General features: G+C 41.6%; 1 protein-coding gene across 1 annotated transcript; it reads right to left on the bottom strand.

Annotated features, from left to right (window-relative positions):
- Positions 1-413: 413 nt before the first annotated feature.
- dusp19a (dual specificity phosphatase 19a) lies at positions 414-12,337 on the bottom strand. Its single transcript, XM_044216298.1, has 5 exons — positions 11,946-12,337; positions 8,777-9,067; positions 6,636-6,682; positions 4,614-4,766; positions 414-1,335 (listed from the first exon to the last, which is right to left on the bottom strand). Exons 2-5 carry the CDS (start codon positions 8,997-8,999, stop codon positions 1,132-1,134), a joined length of 627 nt encoding a protein of 208 aa, XP_044072233.1. The 5' UTR covers positions 9,000-9,067; positions 11,946-12,337; the 3' UTR covers positions 414-1,131.
- Positions 12,338-16,507: the final 4,170 nt, after the last annotated feature.

Genomic DNA, 16,507 nt, shown 5'->3' with positions numbered 1-16,507 from the left:
TAAAAAAAAAAGTGTTGAAGATCTGTATCAATAACTTATTTTTGTTACGTGCAAGTGTGCGGGGGAGTCAGCAGGAAGAAAAGTGGCTAATGGCCATGCTCTGTGGGCCTAAAAACACAGCCTGAGGAGGCTGAAATCCCCTGAAGAGACCCAAACCAACGATGTGCTACTTTCTGACTTCCCTACTTTGTCTGTGGGTTCATTGGTTCCCACTGAAGACGTAAATCTCACAAATATAAAGTTTTATCTTTTAAAAAAAGGTTCAGTAATTTCCTAAAACAGCTGGTCACTGTAGTTTTTATCAAACATTACTCAAATAGGAGAAAATAAAGTGCATTTGTTGGAAACTATTTTCAGCAGCGGATTAATACGTATCAATAAACAGACAATACTTGTTAGTAGGATCAATTCATTCTTGGCTTTGGTCTTTAAAGGGGATTTATTGACACTAATAAACATGTGGATCGTTACCAGCCTTGTATTTTAAAGATGGTTTAACACTCAAAGCAATAATGAAGAGTTACAGCAAACATTTCTGCTTCTGTCATTTAAGTTTTTATTCATTTTTTTGTTTAGAAATAAAACATTGTGGAGTTTGTGGCTGCCCACCGCTCCGAAACAGTGAGGACGGGTCAAATGCAGAGGATGAATTTCCCCCACGGACGTTAATCTGATTTAACAAAACACAGAGATGACTATGAGAACAACAGCACTAAAACGCAAAGAAGACGTCAATAATCAATAATAACACGCAAACAAGAAAATAATGTCATTTTTGTCTCAAAACTTGTCTTAAAACCAAATCTGAGAGAGACCACCAGCGGGAGGACAGAACAGATTCATCCTTACGTCTCCAGCATGTGGTCTGTCAAGACCATTTTAAAGAGTTTAAGTGGTGTGCAGTATTTTATATCAACCTCACATTCTCATTTTTTAAATTCTGGATCATTAAACCAGAGCAGACCCAGACCCTTTCTGCTCTATTCAAAATCCTACACTGTAAAAATCTGAAATATTTTTTCAATACAGTACTTCTTTCACTTCTTGGAATGACTTCAAAGTTTTCTCATTAAAACCAAACTTATTTGTTGTTGAACTGTGTAACCGCCCTGAACAGTTTCTCCTCCTGCTTCAGTGTTTGGATCCATTCATCGTCGTTTTGTAGCTCCTCAGTTGTTCCAGGAAGCCGGGATTGGGGGAGGAGGCAGGCCGAGCTGATCTGACCAATGAGAGGGCGGCATCAAAGGACTGGCCGTCACGTGACATCAGGTAGCCGATGACCACGGCCGGTGCCCGTGACACGCCGGCGTTGCAGTGGACCAACACCACGCCTTTCTGGAGAACAAACAGAAGTAAATGGTAATATTAAAGCTGCATTAATTGATTTCAGAAGAAGATGAAAAACATATTATTTTCTTATAAAGTTGCTATGACAAACGTGTTAGCAAACAGTTGAACACGTCCAGCTGACACGGACAAACATGATCAGCCCATTGGAGTCATGAATATTCTCTCCGTCAGCTCTGTGTTTGGTCTCCAGCAGCTGCTGAGGGAAACATCTGGCTCTTCAGCTGCTAGATGCTCCGCTATGTTCAGCAGCTGCTCTCTGACTGACTGTCTGCTGGCTGGTTTGGAAACGCTGAGACTGAACCGGACAGTAAATGTGAGGGTAAAACGGGGTAAAAAGATTTGTAGAGCAGCAGAGTTGGTGACAGTTCTCTGTGGGTTTTTCACTGCAAGCAATTCCTTTTACATTGCAGAGTCATTTCATTCATTGTTTGTATAAAAATATTAATGTTATTTACAGCTGGAGACGATCTCAGCTGGTGTCCTGTTTGATAGCAGTTTATGTTTTGAGCAACATATCACTGAGCTTGTCCAATCATGTTTCTATCACCTCAGAAAAATCCGATCTATTTTAAATCTTAGTGATGCAGAAACTGTTGTACATGCTTTTATCTCCTCACGCCTCGATTACTGTAACAGCCTGTTCACTCGTCTTAATCTAAAAACTCTGACACGACTGCAGACTGTACAGGACTCAGCTGCTCGGCTGTAAACCAGGACCGAGAGGTGCGACCACGTCACACCTGGTTCAGCCTCTTTACATCGGCTCCCTGTTGGTTTCAGGACTGATTTTAAGATCTTGTTGATTACTTTTAAGGCTCTTCATGGCTCCAGACTTTATTTTAGACCTTGTAATCCCTTATGAACCTTCACGTAGTCTGAGATCTTCGGGCAGGGGTCTCCTGTCTGTTCCTGAGTCCAGGATGGAAACTAAGGGGGACAGAGCTTTTGCCATCAGGGCCCCGAGGCTCTGGAACAACCTGCCCGAAGACATCAGGCTGTCTGAGTCAGCGTCTTCGTTTAAGTCTCGTCTCAGAACACATTTTTATCTGAAAGCAGATCCTGATTTCACCTGAACTGGCTGTTTATTTTATTTCTTTATATTTCGTCATTCACTCCGGTATTTTATTTCTCTCGTTGTGAAGCACTTTGTACTTTGTTTTGATAAGTGCTCTATAAATAAAGTTTTATTATTATTATTATTATAAAAAAAGGAAAATGGAAGGAATTGGCAAGACAGAACTGTTTTACGTATCAGAGAAACACTCAGTTTATGAAACTACATACAGTCTGAAATATCAGCTTCACTTTACTTCTTACTACTACCATGCGATGTCTCTGTTCAGGTTACGTGATTTCACAAGGTTTAAAGCGTTTTAAATCCTCAAACCCTCCTGCACTCACTCACAACCCTCACAGTCTGGGGGTGCAGGGACGCTCTCTGAACACTAGGGGGCTCCACAGAGCCACAGAGTGAACTTCAGCCTGTCGGGCTGAGCTTCCCACCACAGCCAGCTCCACCACTGATGTGCTGTTTAGTTAAAAGGTGGCTTGTGTGTTAGTATCTCTGTGTGCTCGTTAGCTTCTCCATTACAGCCTCTGTTTTCCTCCACACCATAGCTGTGTCCCAGTTACCGGACTGAGCCTCTCAGCAGGGCCGCGTTCACTGCAGCCCGAAAACCAAACTGGTGCCGACCTTCTCACCTGGCTCTTGGGAGGACGGAAAACAAGAGCTTCTCCTAAATGTCACAGTCTTCCATCGAGACAGACTGTTAACAGATTCAAGTTTGGCCAATTTCTTTTTCATACAAAAGCAAACAAAAAAAACAACAACAATTTTGATGATTATATGTTTACAAACCTGAACATTCAGGTAAAACCAGACCTAGGAAATGTGTTAAAATTTGGATTAAAACCAAAAACATTAGGGTAAGCCCTAAAACAAAATTTAAAAAAAGGGTTAAAACTTTAGATTTCAGAATCAGATTTGGTTAGAAACTTGGGTACAGACCTGAACTATTCAGGTTAAAGGTTGAGTAAAATTCAACTCACAAATTGTGGTGTAATAGCCAAAAATCTGGGCAAAAAACCCAAATACTTTCCTGTCCTGAACATTCGGGTTTTGGCTTTAAAGGACCCAAAAATTCAGAGAAATACCAGAAAATTTGAGCGAGGCATGACTCGAAACATTTGGCAACCCCCCCAGATATTTAAGGCACATCTGAATATTCAAGTAAAACTTGTAAACTGAAAGCTGTGGTACAAACCTCAAAACACATTTAGTATGTTTACCAGTTTATGTATCTGTACTGCAGTCATGAACTCAGTCACATGGTGCTTTTGTGCTTGTTGCTGTCGTTGTCATGACAGCGTCAATAACTGAGGGTCACTACCAGCCAGGTGTCCTGCTGGGTAATCTGACCCTGCATTTCAAAGTAAAAGCTCAAATCAGTTTGATTATCAGGGCTGGAATTACAACATACACACAGAAACATATCATAATGAACACACACACTTGTAATCACACACCCGTAATGACTGCCTAATGACTCGGTGTCTGTGTGTGTGTGGTGTCATGTTAAGGTGAGCCGCAGGCTTCGCCGCTAAAAGCTTGTATGACACTGAAATCTAATCTGTGTGCAGTTTAATAAAACATGAACAAAACTACGCATCTATTATTCAGAAGAGTGGAGACGAGAGGTCGAAACACGTGTCACATGTCAACCCTTCCCTCATTTTAAGACCCTCACGTCTGTCTCCTCCTTCCCATAAGCCCTTGGTTTTATGGGATTGTTTCTTGTCCTTTTTCTTCTTATTTGTGTTAGCAACGATGCTAAAGCCAGTCAGTTTGCCTTTTCAATGATCACTGATCAATGATCGCCCACGGTGAAGTGAAACGTGTGACTGCAAACTGTGAGATCAGCTTTGAGATGGCAACGTTTTCAGAAACAGAGACAGAGTGAGACGTCCCTCGCTGTGTTTGCAGACAGGGTGTTTGAATCCATTCGTCAGTTGCTAAAAGTCAGTTTTGATAAGTGATTAATGGTTTGAATAATCGTTCCAGGAAACATTTCAAACACTTCCAGCCTCTCAAATGTGAGAATTTCTCTGTTTTAGATCGTCTCTCTTTGGGTTTTAGGACTGTCGGTCAGACTGAATGAGCAGTTTGAAGAGTCACTTTAGACATTTGGCTTTATTTTGAGATGTTTTATGAACGTAATAAATTAATAATAAAGCGATTAGTATAATCTGTAGTAATGTGTTACCTCACTGCGAGCCTGCTGGATGAAGTCACAACAGTCCTGGATGTGAAGCAGCAGATCAGCGTCGGGATGATCCAGAATACTGACGGTCTTATAGATGAACAGGTCAGGAAACACATTCTCCACCCCGAAGGCCACATTCAGGATGTGAGACACCTGAGGAGGAAGAAGAAGAAGAGGAGGAGGAGGAGGAGGAGGAGACTTTATCTTGATAATCCCAGAGTGAAGGTGATGTACAGCCATGAAATCAGAATCACAAACTAACAGGAATCACAGGACGGTTACAGTAACGTCCAGGCAGCTAACAGCTGTGTAGCAGTGCCTTTATAGGATTTATTTCCTCTCGGCTGCTCCTGCTCACTTTTCACTGCCTTTATTTTGGCTTTTGACATGGCTGAGGCTACATTAAGCCGTCTAAACATTTTTTAAATGATTGTGAAAATGATTTGCGTCCACATTTGTGTTTCCAGGTCGTGTTAGTGGAGACCCCTGTACGCAGTGAAATGGCTAAATCTCTTTTCAGTTGGCAAACAACAAAACTGCATCACAGCCAGCTTCTGGTAAGGAGTGGGAGAGACAGCCAGCTGGCCAAATCTACATAAATAGCCTACAGGTTAATGACAACAGCTGTGTGATCGTCTCTATCGACGTTTAAAATGCATGATCACAGTAAGAAAGTTGTCTTCTTAACGCTGCTGCCACACTATGACTGGGTTTGATTGTCAGCCTGTTACACCTCTGTTCATACTGTGTTTTAATACAGGCATATTCACAGTATTGTTGTTCTTATTTATTTATTTTACTGTTTTCAGATAACTTAACAAGTGTGAAATAGTCCTTTAATCGCCGCCCATAAACACTACATGTTAACCAGCAGTCATTCAGGTTCATGACAACAGCTGTGTATTTGGCTAGAATCACATTTAAAATCACTGATCGCAGAGAAAATTAGAGGCGTCTCCATGTTGTCTTGTTAACTTTACTGGCACACAGCTCCCGATCCTCTCTGAGCGGCTTACGTCGTCGTTTTGGGAAAGCTCAGTTTACCCCGACACACCGAAACAACAAGCTGACCTTTTAAGGTTTACACACTCTGGAGGCCATTTTGGAAAAGCTCCATTTTTTTATGGAAAAATGCTGTTTTAGTCTGAACGGAGGGCTGAAACGGTGCGTTTACAAATGTCTTAATGTGGACGTACTCTTAGCTCAGCATGTCATATTGTTATTTTTCAAATAGGTTAGGCTTTTCAGAAATGCTATAAACTGGCATGCCATTGGAAATACACACGTTCAAGGACAGTTTTTATGAAAAACTTTTGATTTTGTCACTCCTATTGGGGTTTTTTTTCTATTTGGAATAACTATGATTTGAGTTTTTGCCACCAGGATTCCCATCATGCTTTGGGTTGTGTAAACAAGAAGTATAATGTTTCTATAGAGTCAGTGTGTTAGCTTGTTAGCTATAGCTGTATTTCTTTACATTTTGGTGAATCTGCACCATGAATCATGTTTATTTGAGGCGAACAGACACTTTAAATGAATCTCTGATAAAATATGTGGTTGACTGATGTTAAAAGCAGACCAAACCTTAAAGATGAGCGATTCACAAATATGTGAACACTGAATACATTTTAATTGGATTCACATCTATGCTGACATACTGTGTACATGTATACGTACGCCCATAACACACACACACACACTATCACACCTATATGTCAATGCATGTGTCAATACATACACACATAGACACATATATACATGCATATACACATGTAGATTGTCTTGTTTTTGTCCTGATTCTGTTTTATCCACTTGTGCTGTTTTAATTGAATCCTAACCATTGACGGGGGCTGCAAATTAGCTTTAGCTGTATGTGGTTCCTGCTAAATAAAGAAATAAATGAATCAATTCAGCATGTGTCTGAGAGCCTTCTAGTGCTCTGCAGAAACCAACGCGGCAGCTGATTAGTGTGCAGGTCTGTTGTATTACTGGTTTTTCAGTTCAGTAGGAAAAGAACCTCACCTTGTGTTTCCTCAGAGTGCCAAAGTCATGTGCAGCATCTTGAGAACCTACACACACACACACACACACATAGTGAATTACTGTAGTTAGTTACAGAGGTGGAAGAATTATTCAGAACTTTTACATAATTAAAAGTAGCAATAATACAATACTCTGTTGCAAGTAAAAGTCCTGCATTCAAACTCCTACTTAAATAAAAGTATTAGCCTCAAAATATACTTGAAGTACCAAAAATAAAAGTATTATTATGCAGAATGGACCATTTCAGAATCATATATATTACTGGGTTATAGTTAGTGATGCACTTTAATGTTGCAGCTGGTTAAGGCTAATTATCACTTTATATACTGCTGGGAACCTTTATCTATAATAATACAACATAATTATATTTTGTATTACTAATCTAAATCTGCAAACTAACTAGTAACTAAAGTAGAAAGTATTATCAAATGGAAATATTCAAGTAAAGTACAAGCACCTAAAAATAGCACTTATGTACAGTACTTGAGTAAATGTACTTAGTTACATTCCACCACTGGTTAGTTAGCTGGTTCAGGATTTGTCTTCGAACTGTTTTGGCGCGAGACGCTGTCCAGGGTGCTGGAGAAAACAGCTGACCCGAACAGGTTTTCCACGCTGCGTCCGCGCACAGCGTCTGCTGCAGGTCACAGGGTCATTTATGTTCCACCTGTGAACCAGTGAGCCCTGATGGGTCACGTCCCCCCCTCTCATCCCCCACGTTTGGGCTCATGTTACCCTCTACTCTGAGCTGGCAGTTATCTGTGTTGGTGGACTGAAGGTGATTTCCATGACGGGGGTGGACCCATCCAATCAACTGAAGTGGCTGCTGGGTGGGTCATGCCTCTGTTTTTTCCTTTCTTAAATACAAATGTGGGTTGTAGGTGGAAGTAGACAAGCCGCCATCACTGCGGTGGCACCTCACTTGTAAACATGAATAACGCTGTAATGTATGTAAAGAATTTCATTTTTTAAAATTTTAATTTTTCATCTTTTTAATCTGTCAAACTACGAAGCTAAACTGAGTCCAGTTTTAACGGATGGCTACATGTCTTTTCTGTTCTGTGACGTTAACAGCTGCTCCAATCTTGTTGGATGTTCGGCATGCTGTCAAAGGACCGAACATCATATCTCTTGCTAGCTTGGTATCTCTTACATTTCCGGGCAGAAATTCCACTTTTACAGTATTGTTGTGTTTCCATTTTTTATTAAATTATGCACATCTACTGATTACAATGCAAGCAATCATGGAGTTTGATTTAAAACATAAGTAATAAGTAATTCTTGCTGGGTTTAATTAGCTACACCACACAGCACTTTCACGTCCACACTGTGGAGGTCCAACAGAAGCAGAATACATTAATGTTATTTTCTCCCAAAGCCTGTGTCAAAACCAATTTCAAACGAGTGTTTTGAGGTTGAATAACCGTCATCTGTTGGACTGCTGACCGTGATTAACCCAAACATCTTTTACTCTGCCACTGCAGTAATGGCGGCAGCGTTTGAGAGTGCAACACATAAATCACACTGGTGGTCTAATGACGAACAGCTTTACATTAAATACCAAGCTGTCAAAAACAAGAGGGACAGGTCAGCGTTTTGAGTCACAAATGGGATGTTTGTTATTGTTATATGTTAGCATTCTGGTGTGGATATTCATCTTTGGGTTAGTTCATACTGATGTAATTAGGGTTTTAAAGATCTGTGGAGTTTTTCAGTGAACTCAGTCAGTCAGTTGGACAGACACAATTGTGGGATTGTTTCCTGTTGTTGGTCTTGATGATTGTCGGACCAGTTGTAGTTGGACTGAGCACAATCCAGTCTGGACCAGTTTTATTGGAACTGGAGACATGGGACATCACAGGTGTGAGTTTAAGAAATAATATGTGCGATGAGTGACAAACCCCTTCATCCAAATTGACCTTTTTCATCTGTTTCTTCACCTTTTCCACGCAAATCAAATCTAACATGGCTGAAGGTGGACTTTTTGATGGAAGTCCTTTTCTGTTGGTTCTCAAAGGATTTGGGGGTTGCCTAGTGACACAACTCTACTAGTGGTCAACATGGGTTGACAGTGGTTTACTGTGTCGCTTAGTCAGTCATTATGTGTCATGATCACTCACCAAGCAGCAGGTAGGGCTTGACAATGCCGACCTGCACGTCCCAGGAAGTGTCGGGGACATATCCCAGCATCCTCTCGGGGGGGACGGGGTCTTCAACCACAGTGATCGTAGAACCCTTCCAGGTCTCGATGATGCGACGGCCGCTCAGTGATGTCACACGGGTGCACTGCTTCCTCAGCCGTGTCCGAGAGAAACTCTGGATTTCCTCAGTCAAGGACTGCATGACTAGAACAGACTGGAATGAACTAGACTGTACTGATCTGGACTGAACTGGACCGGGCTGGAGTAAACCTGAAAGATAAATGAAAGGTATTTAGATATTATACTAATATTATAGTAGATATACAGTATATGTTAGATATGTAAGTAACGATGCAGGATGAGGCGTATAGAAAATAATACGAGGTGGAGGTGAACTACATCTAAAAAACAAGTGTCTACAGCCAAGCTAGCGGCTCTGTGAGGATGTACTTGGGCACAGTGGTGCTTTGAGCTAAATGCTAATGTCAGCATGCTAACATGCTCACTGTGATGATGCTAACATGCTGATTAGCACAAAACACAAAGCACAGCTGAGGCTGATAGGAATAGTTATTACTCATCAGCTCTGCAGATATTTGGTCATAAACCAAAGTATTAGACACATTTAACATGTCGACCTGATGGTGGAGCTAGAGGAAAAGTCAGAGGAACACCAAAGTTATTACAGTTCATCCTGAGGAGAACATGAATGTCTGTGCCAAATTTCATGACAGTCCATGTTGGTGTTCCCCAAGGTTCTGTCCTGGGTCCTGTTTTGTTTACCTTGTTGTCCTGCCTCCCCTTGAGCAGATAAGTAGTTTTTCAAGGTTGCTATGCAGATGATATCCAAACATCTGTTAAAAGTCTCAAAATGTTGTACAATTGACTATTCTGCAGAACTGAACTCTACTGAGAATTGGACAGAAAATAATTTAATGCACATTAATGCTGGTATTACTTAATAAGTCTGATGATATTCTACCTTTTTTCTTATTGTTAATAAATCCCATGAAAAGGCCCAAAACCAACACTGCATGTTTTCGACTAACAAGTAATGTGTGTCTGTCAAAGCCTGATAAACTATTAAAAACACATCAGTGAGCCGCACTGTTGCACTGGGTGACATGTTGCTTCATCACCATGAACACACACACTGTAGTTTATTCTGACTCAGTCCCACACACACTGTCCTGCTGCCCCAAACACTCACTACAGCACCACATGTGGATTCATCCGCCGCTGGAAAATAGTCCCCCAACAGATGCACTATTTCCTCCTGTTTGAGTAATGTTTGTTTGTTTGTAACTAAACTTTTTTTTAAATGAATGATATATTTGTGAGCTGTGTTTAAAGATTTACATCTTCATTAGGAATCAATGGGCGTGGAGCTGAGAGCCACAGACAGGGTGGGGAAGTCAGGAAGTATTGAGAGACAGATTAATATTTTGATTTGCTGACAATAAGAAAAATACAGAATTTCACCAACCTTATTTTTTAATTTTTATTTGTGCCCCAGTTAGCTTTGTCCCTAAGGTGATGGAAATCCTTGTTTTTCCCTGATTATCTGTTAAATATATTTTCAGAAATCTAGGTGTTACTATTGACCAGGCATTGACTTTTGATCAGCATGTGAAGTGTTTGATTTGCACCTCTTTTTTTGAAGCTGCAGATCATTGCTAAATGTAGGCTCTCTTTTCACCTACAAGACATCCCCAGATCGCTTACAACTGATATTGAACGCTGCTGTAAAGCTTTTTAATCAGGTCCTCTTAAAGTTCTCATGTGACATTGATCTTTATTTCTTTTCTGGCTCCCAATCAAACTCAGAATGGAAGCCAAGATCCCGCTGGTCACTTTTAGAGATCTGTATGGTCGAGCACCCAACTGCATTAGAGTGCTCCTACAGCCCCTTACACCCACCACAGCAGGTCTCTGAGGTTTTCTGTTCAGGGTTTGTTGGTTATTCCTCGTTCCAGGCTTAAGACTAAAAGAGAGGTTGAGGTTCTGGCTCCTAAACTTTGAAATCCATTCAACTTAAAATATCTGTGAAGAAAAGCAAAAAAAAAAATGCAGCTCAAGACTCACCTGGCATTTTGTGACATCTGCTCAAGAAAAGTGCAATATAAACAAACTTTATTTACTTAAATTCAATCTTTTTTTCACCACTTCACAACAACGTTTCGATGGATTACCATAATTGGTACAGATGTTCAGCATCCCCAGAGGATGAATTCTAGTGAGTTTGGTGATGCATTGACTTCACTTATCCAGTTTAACATCGCAACATCTACTTTTGGCACAATGAGGTTCACACGTGTGGTTTTGACTGAAATATCTCAACAACTATTGGATGGATTGACATTTGGCACACACATTCATGTTCCAAATGTTAGCATGCTAAACTAAGATGTTGAACATTATACCTGCTAAACATCATGTTAGCATTGTCAGTGTGAGCATGTTAGCATGCTGCTGTTAGCTCAAAGCACAAATGTGTCTAAGTACAGCCTCACAGAGCTGCTAGCATAACTGTAGACTCTCGCAGACTTGTTCCTGTATCAGGACTTCTCAGTGTGTTTTCACACAAGATGCCACAAGAAACAAAAAGTTCAAACTTCTTTTAGCTAATGTGGTGAGTACGTTTGGTCTGACCGTCAATTTGTTAAACCATTAGTGAGTTTTTACATTAACATAATGTGCAGCATCAGTGTTGTTATGGTTCTTTTTAGGACTGAAACTATGTTTGAGGTAACAGACACTTATCAGCCTGCCAGAGAGCAAGTATTTCCAGTGGACTTTGTATCAATAGAAGTTATGTAGATATCACGTTAGGCATGCAGTAGTCACGCAGTAGTTTGTAGTTGTAAAGGTGGACATTGCAACTCACACTCCAAAAAGTGACCACCAGTTATCTTCTGTTTGACAGAGGGAGGATTACATTGCAGAGTGGTTCATGTTATTTTGTCCACCCTACTGTATGTGGTAATGATTGTCCTTATTGTGGTTAAGATGACCAATCAGACTGAGACATTCACTGTTCATTTCACTCAGCTAGAACAATAAAATAAGCACAGAAATAAGTCTATAAATGTGATACACAGTATATATACTGTATGTATATGTATAAACTGCTGTGTGGGATAAAAACCTGTTTCTTCAGATGTTCAGCTTTGGTCCGGTTTGGCTCAGAATGGCTCTGGCTCAGCTGATGGCAGATAGTCCAGTTTAAACACCAAAAACCAGAGCAGAGTGGTGATCTAGTTCAGTTTCCAGAAGAGAAACACACTTCTTCCCCCATCATCTTCTGTTCCAGAGAAAAACACATCAGTCTGGTCCAGGTTCCTACTGCTGACTAAACCTGGTCCACGTTAAACCAGGTCCAGAACAAATCCAGTCTCAGTAGCTGTAGTCCTGTAGTCCATCTGTGAACTGGACCAACTCTGCTGGAGGTGAGACTGAACTGCTGCTGTGTAACATAAAACCTGCTGCCTGTCCGTCCGTCCGTCTGGCCCTGGTGCTCTATAACAGTGACAGATCTACCGAGTCGATAACTAATAATACAGACCTACACCAAAGTCAATTCAATTAAATATTCTTTAACATTTATGACGAATAAACCACACGGCATGTTTTGTTGTCAGTTGATCTCATTTGAAGAAAAAAAACTGTTCACAAACACGCAGAACAAAACAACAAAGAATACATAAAACCCGTTTTCAATATGATGACATTATAAAATAATAACAACATCAGGCTATCAGTGTAGAAAAGCTTAAAATATGAATGGGCATATTGATGGAGGATGTTGCTTCTTGTGTGGTGCACAAGAGGGAGCCACATCCCTGCTTTTATGAGCTACTAAAGACTTCAGTAGAAACTGTAGTTGATAAAGCCGATGAAACTAATACAGTTGCTCTGATATTCTCATTCATAACGATAATAATGTGTGTGTAACTGTGTTGCACTTATCAAAACCAACTGTCCTCAATTTATTATCACAGTTGTCTCTGGTGTGAAGTTTTACGCCGTAACATGTAACCCAACAATTTGTCATTTTTGATCAAAACCACCGTATAATAATGTTCATTAAATATCTCAAACTCAGTATTTTTGTGCCACTTAGGCTGCTTTCACACCTAACCTGTCATGTAAGCGTGTCACCACGAGTGTGAGGATGTTCCCTGATATATTAGAAAAGGACTTTAAACAGAGGTGTGTTGAGCTCGTGTCCTATTCTGAATTTTCACAGTTCCCCAATAGAAAGTGAGTAATAGCCCAATATTACGGGGGAAAATGCCTCTTTTTTGGTCCTCCAACTGTTTTGTCCGGTCCGAAAACACTTTATGTATAATTTTCTCCCTTGGCCAAATGAACCGAACTACAGGTGTGAAAGCGCCCTTATTAAAACACTGTGATTTGATACAGTATATGTATTGGAAATGTTTTGGTTCCTTCTTGGCTCCATCTCATTACACATTCCTGCTCCGCAGAGGATTAACCCTTTAGATTTACTTAGCGTCACTTCAAATTAAGTGTTTGTCAGACAGTCGAACACTGTCTGTGAAAAAAGTAATGATATAGCCTTCAGTGTCTCCAGACGGAGCTGTGGGAAGTCTGATAAATGTCCTCAAGTGATGTCACGTGAGTCGGCGTCGGTCGGGGCTGAAGACTACAAGTTTGAAAATGAAAGAAATCTGTTGGCGTGGAGTTGGACAGAAGTGAGTTTACCTCTGCAGCCCGCTGCTCATCTCTGCTGCAGGCTACAGGCTATTAGCCGCTACTAGCATGAAGCACAGGAATCTGTCAGCAGTCGAGTTGCATTGTGGGTAGAGTAGGTGCCAGATTTTGAAATTAAACTGTCCATCGTGAGTCCAACAATGTTATAGGAGTGCCATGCTAAATTGGTGGAGTTCTTTTAATGTCCCGTATGACCTTTCCTCCACCCTCAGGACAAAGCAAATTCAGTAATTGTTGTGGATTACTTTCAGTCCTTTGCAATACTGTGTGTGTGTGTGTGTGTGTGTGTGTGTGTGTGTGTGTGTGTGTGTGTGTGTGTGTGTGGACAGCTGCAGTCTTATTTATGTTGGAAAAGATTCTGGTAGTTTCCAAGAATATTTCCACAAAGAGAGAGAGAGAGCGAGAGAGACACAGTTTTCTGGCTTAAATTGGACCTTTTCATTCCTCCAACACGCACACACACACACACACACAAGAGGAGGAGAGAAGAGGAAAGGAGATGAAACAAGGAGAAAAAAGAGGAGAGGAAAGGAAAAAGGAGACGAGAAGGTTTTCGGTTGCACTGGAATGTGTGTTCACTGTGTGTGTTTCATGTTCTTATATCCCAGTGGGGACGTTAACCTGAATGCACACTAACTCACGGGGACTTGTGTCACCGTGGGGACACAAACTGACGTCCCCACGGGTAGAGACGGCTTTTTGAGGGCTAGGACTTGGTTTTAGGGTTCAGGTTACAATCGGGTTAGGGTGAGGGGCCAGGGAAAGCATTATGTCAACGACTGTCCCCCACAGGGACAGTGAAACAAACGTGTGTGCGAGTGTGTGTGTGTGTGTGTGTGTGTGTGTGTGTGTCCCACTGCTAAGATTTTCCTGCCAAATGCTTTTACGTCAGAAACAGACTTGCAGAGATGAAATCATGAGAAACAAGAAAACAAAAACGAAAGAAGAAAGAAAAAGAGAACAAGAGGAGGAAAGAAGGAAGGATGGAAGGGAAAGTGCTGACTCAGTTCTCTACATGTTGATCCATGAGTCACAAAACCCGGAGAGACCGTGTGTGTGTGTGTGTGTGTGTGTGTGTGTGTGTGTGTGTGTGTGTGTGTGTGTGTGTTGGCTGTAACTCAACCCTAACATGGGAAGCTCCTCCAACATCTGACAACCATTACTGCTATGACACACACACACACACACACACTCTCTCTGGAGTTGCGGCGTCATATTCGGCTTTAATGGACCAATAAGAGAGCTGTTAATGCAACAAGCCTGCCAAGGTCAAAGGTCAAGCAGTCAGTCAGTAAAACAGTTACATCAACGTCAGCCCGTTCATTGGTCAACAGTTCAGTAGTTAACTCACTGGTTAAAACTGTTGATACTCCATCGATTACTTAGTTGTGCGTTAAGGACAGGGTTTGCCACGGTAACCCGGACAGCAGGGTTCCCGCAGGGCATTCTGGGAGATGTAGTCTTCTTCATAACACGACTGCAACTGACTTGGCTTCGGCCTGATGCAGTGGTGGAGGAAGTACTCCGATTCTTTACTTAAGCAAAAAGTACCAAAACATTAATGTGAAAAATACGCCACTACAAGTAAAAGTCCGGCATTCAAAATCCTACTTAAGTAAAAGTAAGTATTGTCATACACAGTTAGCTAGTTTGAACTACGTTAAATACAGTTAGCTAGTTTTAAGACCGACATTGCCACCCATCATCTCTGTAAGCGTGCACACACGCCAACCAGCGATGACGCGCGTCGAGGAGGCAGGTCGAGTCTTTAGGATACGACACGGTGCCAAGTCTTCAGAAAAGCAGCAGATTCACGGCCCTCGTCGGCACTTCCTGTCTGTGTGACATGTTTGGTGTGTGCTACAGGTGTCAATTAACACACATCAAATGACGCAACGCTGATGTGTGTTGCACCTAAAAGCAAAATATCAACTGACATGATAAGGACCAGGTCCTGCTTTATTACCTGTCCTGTGTTTTAAGACCTTCATCACTCCATAATAATATCATGCATAAAAAAAAGGCGTACAGGTATGTTCCTAAATGAATCTGTGTTTAATCAGATTACCACACAGCAGACCTGGAGCTTTGTTTTATTCCAGGATAGGAATACTGTACACAACGCACAGAGAGGGGGGAGGAACACATGGTACACGAGACCTGACTCTAGAGTCACAGGGCCGGACCTGGTTCTGACATTGCGTGACATGAATACATGTCTTAAAGCTTTGAATACACACTTTGATCCGAGTTTGAACTGTGATACAGTACGTGCCGGGTCGACACGCCGCAAAGCTCACGTGATGTGGGAGTGTTCCTCTGTTTCGCGACCCGAGGTTTAGGGTATTCGGAGGTTTGTGGAAGCTGACAGGCCAGGCCGGACCTCCCAAACCCACTTTGTTACAACTCAGCGATGACTCTCAGCTGGGACTGAATGAGACTCACAGCCACCAAAAGGCTGTTTGTACAAAGATAGCTGCCACAGCACAATCCCAACACCAGAAAACAGGTTTGAAACTGTTAAAGGTCCAGTGTGGAACATTTAGGAGGAGCTGTTGGCAGAAATTGAATATTTATAAGTATGTTTTCATTAGTGTTTAATCACCTGAAAATAAGATTTGTGTTTTTGTTACCTTAGAATGAGCCGTTTATATCTACAGAGGGAGCGGGTCCCCTTCCACGGAGGCCGCCATGTTGCACCGCCGTGTTTCTACAGTAGCCCAGAACGGACAAACCAAACACCGGCTCTAGACTGGCTAGTTTGCGTTTTTCGCGAGTTTCGCGGCCACCGTAGTTTCTCCTACACGCTTAGAAGGGGAGGGCGAGGCGAGCGGGATTCAAATGGTTGCAATCTGCAATTTCACCACTAGATGGCACTAAATCCTCCACACTGGACCTTTAACACTGCTCATTTAATGCAGTGGAGGAAAGTAACGGAGTAGTATGTTTCTTTATACTTCTACTCCACTACAT

Source organism: Siniperca chuatsi, linkage group LG12 (assembly GCF_020085105.1).
Source record: "Siniperca chuatsi isolate FFG_IHB_CAS linkage group LG12, ASM2008510v1, whole genome shotgun sequence".
In the NCBI taxonomy this organism is placed as follows: domain Eukaryota; kingdom Metazoa; phylum Chordata; class Actinopteri; order Centrarchiformes; family Sinipercidae; genus Siniperca; species Siniperca chuatsi.
Note: the sequence above shows the minus strand (reverse complement) of the source record. Positions and strands in the feature narration are given on the sequence as shown.